The 17386-nt window shown below is 42.4% G+C and overlaps 1 protein-coding gene across 4 annotated transcripts in view; it reads right to left on the bottom strand.

The window, feature by feature from the left end:
* Positions 1–17386, bottom strand: part of SUDS3 (SDS3 homolog, SIN3A corepressor complex component) — a 205729-nt gene that overhangs the window by 134703 nt on the left and 53640 nt on the right. Inside the window, exon 13 of one of the 4 annotated variants that reach the window (XM_035017106.1) lies at positions 2008–2047. The exons of the other annotated variants lie outside the window; for them this stretch is intronic. Coding sequence (XP_034872997.1) covers positions 2023–2047 — 25 coding nt within the window. The 3' untranslated portion in view covers positions 2008–2022. Of the gene's footprint in view, positions 1–2007; positions 2048–17386 lie in introns of those variants that run through there. 4 annotated transcript variants of the gene reach the window in all.

The raw sequence follows: 17386 nt of genomic DNA, 5'->3' as shown, positions 1-17386 counted from the left end.
CAGGATTGATTCAGATCATTAAGATTGCAAGATTAGTGAGCTATCCGTATGCGTACTGAAGGGGATCAGAATATGCCACCCTGGGGCGCCTGGGTGGCTCAGTCTTAAGAGTCTGTCTTCGACTCAGGTCATGGTCCCAGGGTCCTGGGATGGAGCCCCACATCAGGCTCCCTGCTCAGTGGGGAGCCTGCTTCTCCCTCTCCCACTCCCCCTGCTTGTGTTCCCTCTCTCGCTGTCTGTCAAATAAATCAAATCTTTAAAAAAAAAAAAAAAGAATATGCAACCCCACAATATGCCACTTTCGTATGAGGCTTGTTTGGAGGTAAAGGTAATTAAGAAGGAGCAAACACAAAGAGCTCTTTGTTTTCCCCCTCTCTACCTAAGAGTAGGACGTAAATTTCCCTTTGTGAGGGTCTTCCCCTCCTTTCTGTACCAAGACAGAAAACAACCATTATCAACCATTATCACTGGAGACAGAACTCCAGCACCCAAATGGGCCTGTAGTACAAACTTTACTAAAATAACCCCTATCTTCCGTTAGTTTCCCCCATATATTTACCTTTCCACAATTTATTACACCTAAAAGTCCAAACCCCTCCTTCTCCTTTGCCTGGTCACTTCTCCACAAGTGTACTTTCTTTTCTTAAGATGGTATATAAGCCCCCCAGGTTTAATCACCTCTTTGCATCTTCATTCCTTTTCTAAGAAGGCCTCAGGCCTCTGTGCATGTAAAAAAAAAAAAATATATATATATATATATACCAAATAAAATGTGTACCCCTCTTCTATTAATCTGGTTTTTTTGTCTAATTTGCAAGGCCCAGCTGCAGAATCTAGAAGGTAGAGGAAAGTCTACCCCACATTATTATAAGCACACTAGACCAATGTGTTTTCTTAGCTTTGTTGGAACAAAGATCCTTTCTAAGACAAAATGCAACATCTTTAAGTTGCATATGACTTCAGGGTGGTTCATGGCCCTCATCCCAAGGCCATTTCTTGGATCCTATAAGACTTTAAGCCTATAGGAGAATAAGATATATGTAAATCAATTGTATCCAGGGTGTTGGCAACACACACATTTACCTCATCTGAATTCAATTATGAGAAAGAGAGAAAAAATTATCCTGCAGCTCTTAAAACCAATCACACTAGAATTTGGCTCCAGTGCCCCCAGACAAAGGGAGGTCACAATCAAAATGCAAAGAGAAACAAGATAAGTTAATTCCTGCCTTTTGCCCTTGTAAATACCTAGGGCAATTTAAGGCAATTTGGGCCACACAAGATTTTTGCCTGAAGCACTAACACCAGAACCCATACCTTTAACCTCCCATTCAGGATGTAACCCCACATGCTTTCCATATCAGTGATTTTCAAACTACAGGCCTCCACCCACAGGTGGTCATAAAATCGATTTAGTGGGTCATGACCAGCATTTTTAAAAAAATTGAATAGAACAGAATAGGTAATAGCGGAGTGCAAGTGTCATAGTGTGAGTATTATTTCATAAAAGTTTTGCTTCATTTGTGTGTGTGTGTGTTTCTTACTCTGGTCAAAAACATTTGAAAGTCATTGTTCTGTATTCCGTGCTGCCCAATACTGGGAGCCGTTAGCGCATGTAGTTGGTCAAAACAGACATGTGCTGGTAAGTATAAAATGCACACTGAATTTCAAAGACTAGAGATGAAAAAAGAATGTAGAATATCTAATAAATGTTATATGGATTATGTGTTGTTTTTTTTAAACCAGAACCAAATATTGTATTTTTACATAAGCTCACTGAAAACTGGTCTCCGATTGCAGGTCACGCGTGCCAACAGTGGATAAGACATGTGCCGATGTCTACAGACTTCTGGCTCTACGGTGCTGATTCCTTCACCTCAGGAGAAATAATTTGGCACCTCTAAAGCAGCATATTTGACGACGGCATCCTTGTTCCGCCATCTCAGCCATTCAATCCCACTTCAACGCCTCTCGGTCAGCAATAGCCACACCATCTTTGAAGCAGGTCTTTCTCCACTCTGATTACACGCTGAAAAAGAACATTTGCCTTTGGGCGCCTGGGTGGCTCAGTTGGTTAAGCGACTGCCTTCGGCTCAGGGCATGATCCTGGAGTCCCTGGATCGAGTCCCGCATTGGGCTCCCTGCTCGGTGGGGAGCCTGCTTCTCCCTCTGACCCTCCCCCCTCTCATGTGCTCTCTGTCTCTCTCATTCTCTGTCTCAAATAAATAAATAAAATCTTTAAAAAAAAAAAAAAAAAGAACATTTGCCTTTGGATATATTATGTTAAATAAAACACTAAAGTTAATTTCACATGTTTCTTTTTACTGTTACAGTGTGGCTACTAGAAAAATGTTAATTATATATTTGGTTGTTATTATATGCCTGTTGGACAGTGCTGCTCTTTATATTTTAGCAAAATATACATGTACATACACATGACATGCTTATAATCTAGCTTATAATATAGCATCTTCAAAATTTTTTTAAGACTTATTTTTTTAGAAATAGAGAGAGTGGGGTGGGGAGGGACAGGGGGACAGAGGGAGAGGGAAAGAAAGACTCTCAAGCAGACTTCACACTGAGTGTGGATCCTGATGCGGGGCTCGATCTCACAACCCTGAGATCATGACCTGAGCTGAAATCAAGTCAGAGGCTTAACTGACTGAGCAACACAGGCGCCCCAAAATAGCATCTTTATAGCATCTATCACCATATTCTTACCAAGCACTTAGAAAGATTCGTTCAATGTCAAAATGGCTGCCCCACCATTAACACCCCCACTTCCAATGCAGAGAGTGCCTTTTGACTCAGCCTTAGTGTGCCCATCTGCCTGACTTAGTTTAATGTTGCAGGGCCTTAACAGAGGTGACAGATGCCTTGGAAATGTTTTATTTATTCTCTTAATTTATTCAGAAAGGAATATGGTCATCCTGCCAATGGTTATGCACTCCAAATGACCACACATCCTGAATCAGGCAGGAAATGACTACATATCTACTTCCTGTGTTCTCTATAAATCTCTCCGTGCATCAGCTTTACCTTTCAGCCTCATCGCCATGTTCTTTCCTAGCTCAGGGAAAGTCATATTACCTGTCAATCATAATCTTAATATTCTACTTGTCAAAGGCATGCTACAACGACCCTCCCAACATGCATGCACAGGCAGGCACACACACGCCAGTCCTAATTAGTTCTAGCCTCTCTGGAGCCACTCATTTTTCTCTGGCTGACCCCTTCTACATCCAATACCTCTACTCATATTGATCTCAGGAATTCTTCCCTTCCATGAGGTAAGTAATAATAATAATAATAATAATAATGGCAGTAAGTAGCTGTCTTTTATAGACCATTTATCTTCCAGACATTATGCTAAGCACTTTCTCCCATGTAAATATCATAACAATTTTGTTGTGATGCAAATACTTTTCCATTTTAGAAATAAAGAAACATTGCCATATGAAGTGACTTAAACTGTAAGATCCATAATGTCTTGCCGATACACCCAATGTGTACAAAACGTGCCTGGCACATATGTTTAAGTGCTCGATAAATGTCTACTGTGAATAAGTAAATGAATGGATGATGACATACCACTGTCCACTTTTACTTATAGTTGTGTCTATGTGCTATCAACCTTATTAAGTTAAGCTACGAGTTCCTTGAGGACCGAACTTTGTTTTGCATTTCCTGGGCTTAGCACAACACCTGCCACAGAATGGACACTCGAAGATATGTCAAATAAACCAATAACAAAAATAAATGATTAAATGTCACTTTCCCACAACTTCAGAATATGACCATCCCTTGCTAAGAATCATTCAGTGGCTCCCTATTACCCTCGGGCTAAAGCCCAAATTATTCCTTATGGCCTACAAGGACTCCCTCGCCACTTGAGCCTCATCTCTTGCCACTTGGAGCTCCAGCTATATTGGAAGAATTTCAAAGCTCCTCAACTTCTGAGTTAGGATTAGGGTTAGGGTTAGAGTCCCTACTTCCCCACTCAGGACCTTTCCCCTGGCCATTCTCACCTGTTCCCAGCCCCAGTGCTATGCCCTTGACCCAAGTCCTTCTCATCTCCTAGTGAAGCCTTTCCTGACCCTCATCTAGATTGATTCCCCTCAGATAGTTCTCACTTCACCCTGTACTTCACTTTTAATGCTTATCACAAGGACAACTCAATAATTATTTTTACTTTTTTCCTTTTTGTCTGTATTTATTTCCTGTAAGCCCTATAAGCTAAGGAGCATGTCTGTTTTGTATACCACGATGTACCTTGTATCTTGCCTAGAGATAGGAAACCAGTGGTCCACACATGTTTTTTGGCCCACCTTCCGAATAGTGTGTGTGTATGTTATGTATATATACAATTCATTATATGTTATATATATAATTGGTTTATTATAAAATTTAAAATATACATATTTCACAAAAAATCTGGATTTATGGCCTCTCTAGGGGAAAAAAACCAAAAACATCCAAAGATCTGGACTACTACATATACAGTCAGGATAGGCAAGCAATGCTACAGTAACAAGGCCAAAATCTCAAACTGCTTTCTCACTCACACTCCATGTCTATCGTGGGTAGGCTGAGGCTCTGCACCCCGTCTCTCCCTGAGCTCCATCTGGAACACTGACAGTCACTGAGGCAGAAGGAAAAGGAGACACAGCAAACCAAGCTCATGGCTTTCACTGGGGGAAGTGACACACGCCTCTTCCACCCACGTTTCATTGGCCAGAGCCAGTCAACAAGGAGGGGATATTTAATCCCCTTGCAGGAAGAGCACTGCAGGAGGGAAAATGGAATGCCTGGAAAGCAGTATTACAAATCTATCCCAGAGGGACACCTGGGTGGCCCAGTCAGTTAAGCGTCTGCCTTCGGGTCAGGTCATGATCCAGGGTCCCGGGATCTAGTCCCACATCAGGCTCCTTGCTCAGTTGGGAGCTTGCTTTTCCCTCTACCTGCTGCTCCCTCTGCTTGTGTTCTATCTGACAAATAAATAAAATCTTAAAAAAACAAAAACAAATCTATTCCAGAGAAGCAATTGGCGGGAGCTGAAAAGCACCTGCCCTCTTTATATGGGACACTGACTCCAATCTGACATTCATCTCTCTTCATTCATAACTCATCATTCATCATGCTCATTCCTTGTTGGAATTTAGGCTTGCAATCACAACAGTAGGGGGTAAAAGAGCGAAGAAGTGAATAAATGAACAAGGACAGAACCTCGTTTTGCATTTCCTGGGCTTAGCACAATATTTCTATATATGATGGCACAAATGAAAACTAGCTCCTTGAGAAGCAAACTTTCATGCCAAGCCCTGGCGATTCAGTCACGGCCTTTCTTGGGACACCTTGCCTGGACTAGCTCCACCTCCGGTGACTACTTCGTTGGCGGGCCAGAGGCGGATAACACCTCCATGCAGACTCCCCATGACTGCAGCACAAATGGAACATTTGTCCCTTAAGTGACTGAACAGCCATTACTCATGGCAGGCTGGCCAACGTTTATGAAACAGATGGGACTTGGCAGGGTGAGGAGCTAGTGTCTATGGTAGGCAGAAAGCACTGACAGGTGGAAAAACATTTTGGGGTGCAGCCTCATTATTATGTTTCTGATGGCCACAGGATCAAACATTAATCTTGAATGCCTTGCTTCCCAATAGTGACAAGAAAGGATTCTCTTTGCTCTGTAATGGGCTCATGAGCATGGAGGGCAGACTTCCCACATTTAATTTCTTGCTTCCTTCACACTGTAAAGGTATAGGCAACCCAGGTTTCCTCTAGACTCTTATTTCTTTTTTTAAATTTATTTTTAAAGATTTCATTTATTTATCTGAGAGAGAGAAAGAGAGCAGTAAGTAGGGGGAGGGGCAGAGGGAGAAGGAGAAACCGACTCCCCACTGAGCAGGGAGCCCAACGTGGGGCTGGATCCCAGGACCCCAGGATCACTATCCTAGCTGAAGGCAGACACTCAACCGACTGTGCCACCCAGGTGCCCCTTAGTTCTTTTTTTTTAAAGACTGATATTCAGAGAGAGAGAGAGAGAGCGCAAGCGGGTAAGCAGGGGAAGGGGCAGAGGAAGAAGGAGAAGCCGACTCCCCACTGAGCAGGGAGCCCAACGTGGGGCTGGATCCCAGGACCCCAGGATCACTATCCTAGCTGAAGGCAGACACTCAACCGACTGAGCCACCCAGGTGCCCCTTAGTTCTTTTTTTTAAAGACTGATGTTCAGAGAGAGAGAGGGAGAGCGCACGCAAGCGGGTAAGCAGGGGAAGGGGCAGAGGAAGAAGGAGAAAGAGAGAACCTCAAGCAGATTCCCTGCTGAGCATGGGGCCCATGGGGCTCAATCTTATGACCCTGAGATCATGACCTGAGCTGAAACCAAGAGTCGGATGCTGAACTGACTGAGCCTCCCAGGCATCCCACTAGGCTTTTATTTCTAAGAGACCTTAAGATGCCATGATGATGCACCTACAATATGAATTATTTGTAAAACAATCTCCTGCCCCGGTCTGTATCAGCTTTGGGAACTTCCTTTCACCAGGCTACTAGATTTTGAGTTATCCACACACAAACACCAGTGTTCCCATTTGTACCCTTGCAGTGACATCATTATATTTTTAGCCATATTCCAAATCATTCCCTTTCTGATTCTCATCTGTTCACTCTCTCATACTTTTATGTGAGTAGGCATATACACATACACGTTTATGAATGCATATGTAAACTTTATTATTTCTTCCAATGTATATTTAGTACAAGGCTAGGCAGTTGGGGTAAAATGGTGAGCAATATAAGCATGGATGCTAACCTTCTGGAACTCAGAGTCCTAATGGAAAGATAGCAGAAATAATAAGAAATTGTTATAAGTTCTACAATGAAAGAACTTCAAAGAGCTACAGGAAGCCTGAGCCTGGACCAGGAAGGTTCATGGGCCACTTCCCAGAAGAAAGGACATTTTAACATAAGACCTAAAGGTTGGCAGTCATTAGTGAGGCAACTCCAGGCAGAGGGAACTATGAGAAGACCCAGAATCCAAAAAGGGCATGGGATCTTCAAGGAACAAATGGGTTCAGTTTGGCTAGGACGTGAGCAGCAGGACGCAGCATAGGAAGCAGGTGGGGAAACTCTAAGAGCAGAAGCTAACGAGGAAAGCAAGAGCCAGACCTTACAATGCCTGCGTGCCCTGTGAAGCAGCTGAAACTTAATTCCGAGGGAAACGGGGAGCCAATGAAGGGTTTTAAGTAGGAAGGTAGTATGATCCGATTTATATTTTCTCCACGGGAATATTCAAAACAGGCTGGAAGTCTCGGTACTGACCCATCAGAATGGATTTAGGCAGGGTCCTGAAGGTGCCCTGCCCTTCTGGGCTTTCACCCACGGACTGCCGAAGGTCTGAAGTGTCCTGGCAGAGGGGCTGGACTGCCAGGGGCCAGGGGGCTCAGGACAGTGGCTGTTTATCACTGTATGGTATTAGTTTATCGCCACATTAATGATATTCATAAAGATCTAAAAATATACATGGGAGAAACATAAAGAAAACATACACCAGCAAAACCTGTCTTGTAGGACGATGGGATTATGGTCTAGGTGGTCTAGGTCAGAAGTATCTTAATGTTTTAACAACCAGTATGGCCCTCCCGGGGCATAACAGCTAAATACATGTGCTAATGTCTGCACAGAACAAATAAGCCAGGACAATATTTTGCAAGATTAACTGATGTTCTTTTCTCCTTCCACCAGTATGTCCCATTTTCCCATGACCATTCTCTATTCAAGGGGTCAGACCCTGTTCAGACCATGAGAACAGAAAAAAAAAAAAAGGCTTTTAAATTTCAAAAGCCTGAACCTTGAAGGGACTTGGGCCAAAGGAAAAATAAACACAAAGGCAGACCAGGGTTTCCTGCCTTCAAGACAAGATGAAAAGAGAAAGTAGAGGAGAGACTTTGGGCATTGGGGAGCACCTGCCCCACAGCCCCACTAGGGGGCACTATAAGAGAGGAGCCCGCCCTGTCCCCCCACCCCACCTCCCCCAGTAGGAAATCAGAGTACTGGGGATCTGTGCTCTGAGTGGATCACCCAAGAAACCAGCAAGAACCCAAGAGGGGAAATGGCGAGGATCCAGGCACATGAAATAGTCCTACAGAGTTCCTCCCAGAGGACTGCATGCCTCAGCCCGATAACCTCCGATACTCAGATATTATTTAAATATAAAGAAACTTAAAAAAGAAAGATGCTCTCAAAACCCAGCTATAAGAGACATTGTTGGGACAATTGGGGAATTTTCAACATGGACTAGATTTCAGATGATATTATGAAATTATTGTTAATTTTCTTAACTGTGATAATGGTATTCAATTATGTGGGAGAAAGTCCTTTTACTTAGGAAAATGCACACTGAACTACTAAGAGATGAAATACCCTAATTTCTGCAACTTATTTTCAAATAATTCAGCAGGCAAAACATATAGGTACACAAGAGAGAGAAAGCAAATCCAGCAAAATGTTAACAATCGATCCAGAAGGGGGCAGGTACACAGGTGTTCATGGTACTATTGTTTCAGCTCTTCTAAAGCTTTAATTTTTTAATAACATGTAAACTTTTAAAATAAATTTTATAATAGAATTCATAATTATAATTATAAATGCTAGAAATCACAAGGAAAAATGTTGATCCGATAATATTAATTTAAAATGTTTTAAGCAGCATAGAGAATGGTTTGCATTATCACACATAAAGAAGATGACGGTGCAAGTAACAGTTGTTGAATAGAGTAAGTTGGGATTATCTGTGGCATTTTTCTCTATTTTTCACCTTTCTGTGCTTTGATACTATTAAAAATTACTTTTCGATGTTATCTTAAAGAAAGATGGGTGGGGAGAAGAGATCCTAAATTGCGAAGGACACTGGGACAGCAATGACCTCATCTTTGGAGTTCCTCTAGTGGGAAAAGGGCCCTGCCTCCCACTAAGACTCATATAATGGGAAATTTTCCAAAGATAGGATGGATATTCTAACACTGGGCACCAAAAAATGACAAACGTCACCATGCAGTGAACCAGACACCACACAGGAGAAAAACAAGACCAAGATTTGGCCCTTGCCCTCAAGGAGCAACTTTGAGAGTGGATATTATATCTTATTATTCTTTGTTAACCCATGATGCTTATCACAGAGTAAACACTCAATACACGTTTACTAAAGAAATAAAAATAAATGTACAGTCTGCCCTGGACAAATCAAATAACCTTTGGCCAGCAGAGGACTGCATGAAAGAATTCTCTAGAACCCTCTAGCAAGACGATTCTTGGAATTTATGATCTTGCCTGACAATGCCTGAGACTCAGTGATCTTCCAGAGACTGTGAACCAGAAGCTAGAGGAAACCTGCACTGATGCACTAAACCTTACCAAATATTAAATTTTTAAAATGGATCTGCCTAGAAAACCAATTCAAATCAAGTCTAAATCCAAACAGATAAAACAAATGAACAAGAATGAAATTTGTTCTGAGTCCCTACTTAAGGCTGAATTTTCTTATCTTTTAAGCAAAAAGCCCAATGTCATTAGTTTTAGTCATACACTGGCCCGTGGTGTCATGCTGGGCTATGTCATCACAGCACACATCAGCAATAATTTTATAAATGTGTTCTCCCCAGCTGCCTACCTCTGAGCCTGAATCGATTTCCAGCCACCGTTTGCACATTTCATGCCAAAAGGCTGCAGTGGGGGGATGCCAAGGGCTGGTGTGAAATCACTTGTTTTGCACATCTTTAAACATGGATAAGAATCATCTCTCTTTTCAATGGTTTTGGTCTCAGTTTAACTAGACACAAACTTGCTAGATGCTGTACAGTCTCTGGGCTCTTCATTAGTTCACTCATTCAATAAATTTGCACTGACTGCTTACTATGGGCCTGGAACTGTGCTAGACACCGGGGATATAGCAGTGACCAGAAGAGGTATGGACCTTGAATGCATGGCACTTAAATTCTAGGTGGAGACCCATAAATGAATATGCAACTACAAAAATGGTTATTAGAGGGGAAAAACAAACAATCTGGGTGCTGTATACAAGAACAACAGGAAATCTAATTTGGAATGGAGTACCTCAGGAAGTGACGTTTAACCTCCAACCTAAACATTGAGAAGAGTAGTTATAACCAGGCTGAATTGTGTCTCCCCAAAGCTCATATTTTGAAGCCTTAACACCCAGGACCTCAGAATATAACTGTATGGAGACAGGGTCTTGAAAGAGGTAGTTAAGTTAAAATGAGGTCATTAGGATGAGCCCTAATCCGATAGAGCTGGTGTCCTTATAAAAGAAAATTTAGATAGACACACCCATAGGGAAGACCACATGAGGACACATAGAGAAAGCCACCTACAAGCCAAGGCCTCGGAAGAAACCAACCCTGCTGACACCTTGATCTCACACTTCTAGAACTTTAAGAAAATTATTTTTTAAGTCACCCAAGCTGTGGTACTTTGTCATGGCATCCCTAACATACTAATACAAGGGTTAACCAGGTAAAGGATCAGGGTGAAGGCGAGAGAGGTCCAGGCAGAGGGAAAAGAAAGAAAGAGCAAAGACCAGAGACAGAATAGAGCCTTGCCCCATCAAAGAACTGAAAAGCCAATAAACTTAAGTGTTTGGAGCTGAGTCAAGCCAAGGAAGGATGGGACAAAGTAGAACTAGACAGAGGGCAGAAGCCAAAACATAAAGGACCCAACAGGCCATGTTAAGGATCTTGACATTTAATAATTTTGGAGATGGGGGAGGAGGTAGTGACGTGGTTTGACACATGGTTAAATATTGTGTTGTCCAATGAATGGAGGGGCACTGCAGCAGGAGGTTCAGCTAGGAGAGCGATGATGGTCTGGACCAGGTGGTAGCAGCAGAGGTGGAGAACCGTAAACAGACACATATTTAAAAGGCAGAACTGACAGGCTTTGCTGACATTTGGGTGTGGGGGCTGAAGGAGGTGGCCGGCAAGAGGGGTACACTGGCTTCTGACTTGAATACCTAGAAGCATTTGGTAAAACACATTTTCCTATGCGGAGAGAAGCTTTGGAAGCCATCTTTTGGCTGAGACACCAGACGAGAGGTATAACCTCTTCAGGCAAAGGTCAAGGTGCTCAGCCCGGAAAACAAGGTTCTTCTAAATCTACCCTCCATCTGCCTTCTCAGCTGTCTATTCCATTACCTACCCTCCTCCCCCACATTCCATGCTCTCTAGACACACCAGATTTCTCGGTGCCCATTCTTGCTCACCCTACATAGAATATGCCTGGGGACCCCTGCCCATCATTCCATATCCTGTGCAAATGTAACCTCTCCCAAACCTTCCTTGATTCCTGTGTCCACCTGGACCTCACCTCACCCTCTAGTGACTCTTCTTTTTATCTTGGTTTGACCAAAGCACTAATTACATGCATGCTATTCCCTCACATCACACCCTGTTCTTATTTTCCAATCCCTATTCCAATTTGTAATTATATATTCATTTAGAATTCTAGAATTTAAGTGCCATGAATTCAAGGTTAAGTCCATGTGGTCAAATCCAAGGGACTCTTTTGACCTTTATGTTTCCTGACCTCTCCACAGAACTCAGTATGTATTCTACTCCTTTCTTTTTTTACATTTTAATTTAAAATGTTCCTATAAAAAAGTTGTAAGAATAATATAGTGAATACCCATGTCTCATTCACTCAGATTCTCTGATTAATCTTTTTCTGCCTTATGTGTTTAATCTTTTTTTTTTCTGGGCCATGGAAATATAAGTTGCAAATATCACAATGCTTTACTCCTAAATACTTCATGTTTCCTAAGAACAAAGATCTTTCTGTTACATCATCATAGCACAATTATCAGATTCTGGAAAAATAACATTGATGCAACAGTCTTAGTCTGTTCAGGCTGCTCTAACAGAATACCATAGACCGGGTGGCTTGTAAACAATAGAAATCTAATCCTCGTCGTTCCAGATGCTGGGAAGTCCAAGACCAAGGTGCCTGCAAATCCAGTGTCTGGAAAGAGCCACTTTCTGGTTCTTAGATCGCTGTCTTCTTACCATGTCCTCACATGAGGGATGGGAGCAAGGGAGGTCTCTGGAGTCTCCCTTATAAGGGCACTAATCCCATTCATGAGGGTTCTACCTTCATGACCTAATCACCTCCCAAAGGCCCTGCCTCCAAATATCATCACACCCGGTGTTAGAATTTAACATGTGAATTTAGGGAGGACTCAAACATTCAGTCTACGGCAACTCTTATCTAATAGACCATTTTAAATTTTGTAAATTGGGGCACCTGGGTGGCTCAGATGGTAAGTGTCTGACTCTTGGTTTCAGCCCAGGTCATGATCTCATGCATCGTGAGACCAAGCCACCCCCCATCTGGTTCTGTGTTCAGCGGGAAGTCTGCTTGAAGATTGTCTCCCTCTGTCCCCCGCCACTTGTCCCTCACACATGCTCTCACTCTAAAATAAATAATCTTTTAAAAATGCAAAAAAATTTTGTAAGTTGTTCTTATAATGTCTTCTAGAGTGACTTTTTTCTGACCTAAGAGTAAATCTAAAACCACATATTGCATTTAGTAGTCATGTCTTTTTAGTCTCCTTTTACCTGGAACAGTTCCTCAGTCTGCCTTAGTCTTTCAAGATACAAGTATTTGTGTAAAGTAGAGCCCAGTTCTGTAGAATGTCCCTCAATCTGGGTGTGTCTGGTGTCTCCTCATGACTGGATTCTGGACATGCATTTTGGGGCAGGAATATCAGAGAAGAGATATTGTATCCTCCTCAGTACATGACATCAGGACCCATATGATACAGGCTCATCCCATCATCCGTGATGAACCACTTCCTTGAAGGTCTCTCTGCCCTTGGCTTCTGTGCCTTTCCTCCTACCTCCCTGGCAGATGCTTCTTGGTCTTTTTCATGGGCTCCTCTTCCTCTGCCAACCTGTAACTGCTGGCCAGACACATTCCTAAGGAAGGAGCCTGTTCTAGACTCTTAACTCTTTAAATTCTTCTCCATCACGTTCTTCTATATCCTGAATCTAATCTTCAGTAACTTCAGTTACCACCACCTTTGCACTGATGGCTCTCAAACTTTCAACTCTCCTCACCCTGGATATCTCTCAACTCCAGACCCAGAAGGGCCTACCAGACAGCTACACCAGGATGTCACAATGTCCAAGAAAGAATACATCATCTTCCCCTGCCCCAAGCTTGTGTCTCTTCCTCCTGTGATAAATGACAACACCCAGAGCTCAAGCCATTCATCCATCTTACAAACACTCATTGAGGCACTCAGAACTTCTTCAAATTTAATTATGCAGAGTCTTCCTTCATGGATTTTCAATTTCTTTAAATAAGAGCTGTCTCTGTCTTCTTTGCTATTGTGTCCCTAGAAATGCCTCACCCTTGAAAATGGTAGCTGTTTCTAATCAGACTCTGTTTCCTCATCTCAAAGGTAGAAATAATAATGGCTACCTCACAGGGCTTGGGTGAGGAGCAAATCAGATCACATTTGAGCAAGTCCTTTATAAACCTAACACTATATCCCCTGGCTACTCAAAATGTCCGAGATCAGCAGCAGCAAGCAACACCTAGGAACTGGTTAGAAATGTGAGCTCGGGCTCCACCCTGGCTTCACCCAACTGCTGAATCAGAATCTCTATTTTAACAAGATTCCTAAGTGATTTGTATATGCAGTGAAGTTTGAGAAAGACTGCACAATCCCAAGTGAATTACAGACAGACACATTCACTGGATATACCACCCCATTTGTTAACATTCAGTTCACGGTCTTTCTCACATGATAAGTCTTTCCTGGTCAAATGAGGAAATGCTAGGGTCACATGAAGGGCACGGCATCCGGGAAAGAGCAGGACTCGAAATCCTAACTTCTCCGTTTTCTCAAGGAACTATGTTCTCTAACATAGTCTGGAGAGTACCAAGGTCCGGGATTGTTGTGATGCCTCATGGAGATATGTACATGAAAGAACATACATAGAACACAGCATGTGATCAATATTCAGCAAATTATATTTGGTTTCGTTTTTAAGTACAGAAACTCACATTCAGATGGCTTCCCATTTGCCATGAATGTGTATTCTCTGAGCTTGTCTACAGGCTCTACCTAGGTTCTTTTTTTTTTAAAGATTTTATTTATTTATTTGAGAGAGAGAGACACAGCGAGAGAGGGACACAAGCAGGGGGAGTGGGAGAGGGAGAAGCAGGCTCCCCACTGAGCAGCGAGCTCGATGCAGGACTTGATCCCAGGACCCTGGGATCATGACCTGAGCCGCCGAAGGCAGTCGCTTAACGACTGAGCCACCCTGGCGCCCCTCCACCTAGGTTCTAAGAGAACAGGAATCTCTCCTTATTCTAGGTCTCAGAACAAATTACCGTTTCACAGAGATCTGGATGGGTGTGCTTTTTTAAGCTACCATTTGTTGAATTCCTACTATGTGCCAGACACAGGCTGAATAAAGTGAAAATGTCTGGTCTTTCCATTCCGCACGCTGGTTCCAGGCCTGCAGCACAGAAGGTGGGCAGGGGCTAGAGCAGAACAGAAGGCGGGGAAAGAACAGGAAGGAGGAGTTGATGGTTAAAGGAGCAGATTGGTGTCCTCGGGCTCCTTTTGCCAAAGTTTATTTCAATCTGACTGGGCTTTTTTTTCAAGCTTCAAATTTAACAAGCTCGAAATAATAATTCCCAGTGCTGCTTTCTGCGTCCAGCCCCTTACCTAAATAAAGGTGCTTCTTAAATATCGAGTACCTCTCATGCCTAAGATGACTGTGGCTCTTCAAAAAAAAAGAAGTGCCAGGTAACAGGCATCACAAAATTACAGACTGACATTCTCTAAAACCCCTATGAGATTCTGATGAACGCTACATTGTGCACCCTCCAAAAATATAATCGTACCACAGACACCAAGTTTTACATACAATGTCATGGAAAGAAGGGTTGCAGCCTTAAAGGAGACTCAAGAATCTTCCACTTAAAATCTCTAGACTTAAGGCTCACTTGCGTCTCTTCACACAGATCCCTATGTACCAATACACGTGTGTGTGTCCATCCACAGTGTGTTTTCACTTACTTCATTTACCTCTCTAGATCCAGAAGCAGAATAAATTAACATTTCCCTGGCAGGCAAGTGGAAACATATTTTGTCTAGAGATTACACAAATTAAACCATCAAGTGCCATAATCTACCCTCAGTAAGGCTGAAGGATAGACAGGAAAATTTAGATACTGCCATCTAACGCCCAGCAGGAAACAGTAACTTCACATCTCAGGAGCACCCTAGCCCACTCATTGGAAAGCCCATGGGCTTTGGAGGTTGTTCGGAGGAAAACACATCCTTCTGTGGAATGTGATTTAAAAACGAAAAACAAAACAAAACCGCAAAGTCAGAAAGACCACAGTTGCTTGGAAGCCACTAACAGCTTCATTTTACTCAAAATGGGCTTTTTAATCCAAAGGAGGCATTTGGGCAGCAGAAAAGACAGTCCAGTGGCTAAAAGCATGAGACTCATATGGTCCCAACTCCCAGGGTTTGTGTGAATACTGGCTCTACCCCTTTTTCTGAGCCTCAGTTCACTCACACATAGAATGGGGCAATATGAGCATCTACTTTATGGAGCCGTCCCAAGAGTTCAATGAGGTGATCTGTGTAAAGACCTTCGCGTGCTGCCTGGTACAGGGGAAGTACCCCACAGAACCTCTAACTACAGCATGGATGTCTCAGAAGTCCACAGACTCTAGTCTTGATGGCCAGAACATAGCAGGAATCCCCGAGTCCCACCTATTCCTTCCCCCCAAGTGTTCTATCATGTACCAGAGCATCCTGGTGATGTGCTATACCAAACACTATAGGACTTGACAAAAGTAGATGACTTTAACTCATTTGGGTTTTTAAATTTTTTTCTTATTGTAGGAATGTATAATTGTATTTATAAAAACAAATTTTAATAGATATTTACATATTTATATATGTGGGGTTTTTAAAGATTTTTTATTTATTTATTTGACAGCGAGAGCGAGAGAGGGAACACAAGCAGGGGGAGTGGGAGAGGGAGAGGCAGGTTTCCTGCAGAGCAGGAAGCCCGATGTGGGGCTCGATCCCAGGACCCCGGGATGATGACCTGAGCCGAAGGCAGACGCTTAACGACTGAGCCACCCAGGCGCCCCATATATATGTATGTTTTGTAAAACACATAGAGAAAACACAAAATTTGCTATTTTAACCAGATTTAAGCATGCAATCTGATGGCATTAATTACATTTTGCAATGTTGTGCAACCCACACCACTATTTTCAAAACTTTTCATCACCCCAAATAGAATCCCAGTACCCATTAAGCAATAATTCCTCATTCTCCTCTCTCCCAGCCCCTGCTAGCCTTTACTCTACTTTCTGTCTCTATGAATTTGCCTGTTCAAGATATTTCATATATAGTAGTCCCCCCCCTTATCTGTGGGGGATATGTTCCAAGACTCCCAGGGGATGCCTGAAATCGCAGATATTACCAGACTCTATATAATGTTTTTTCCTGTATATACAAAACCGTGATAAAGTTTAATTTATAACTTAGGCATAGTAAGAGATTAACCACAATGACTGATAATAAAATAGAACAAGTATAACAATATGCTGTAATAAACAATCCTCGGAATGTGGTGTCTCTCTCTCTCTCTCTCTCTCTTGAACTATGTGACTGGACTGAACTCACCCTTCTTCCTGGGATGGTGGGAGAGGATAACATGCCTGTGTGATGAGATGGAGTGAGGTGCGTAATGTTAGCGTCAGGCTACACGGACCTTCTGACGATATGGGAGGAGAATCTCCTGCTTTCAGGCCACAGTTGGCCACGGGTAACTGAAACCACAGAAAGCAAAACTGCGACTGAGGAAAGGCTGCTATAAATGGAATCATGTAATATTTGTCCTTCTGTGTCTGGCTTCTTTCACTTAGCATAATGTTTTCAAGGTTCACATTGAAATTCACTTATTGTAGCCTGTGTCTGAACTTCACCCCTTTTTTATAGCTGAGTAATATATAATATAATATATATATAACATAATTATAGGGATATGCCACATTTTGCTTATCCATTCACTGATCAGTGGACGCTTGGGTAGCTTCCACCTTTTACTTACGGCAAATATGTTATGAACATTAGAGCAGAAAGATCTGTTTGAGTCCCTGCTTTCAACTCTTTGGGGGACATACCTAGGAATGGAACTGCTGAAGCATAGGGTAATTCTAGGTTTAACTTTTTTAAAATCTATTTTTTATTTTTTTTTAAAGATTTATTTATTTATTTATTAAAGATTTCATTTATTTATTTGACAGAGAGATAAAGCACAAGTAG

Source organism: Mirounga leonina, unplaced genomic scaffold, assembly GCF_011800145.1.
Source record: "Mirounga leonina isolate KUSES-001 unplaced genomic scaffold, KU_Mleo_1.0 Mir_171, whole genome shotgun sequence".
NCBI lineage: Eukaryota > Metazoa > Chordata > Mammalia > Carnivora > Phocidae > Mirounga > Mirounga leonina.
Note: the sequence above shows the minus strand (reverse complement) of the source record. Positions and strands in the feature narration are given on the sequence as shown.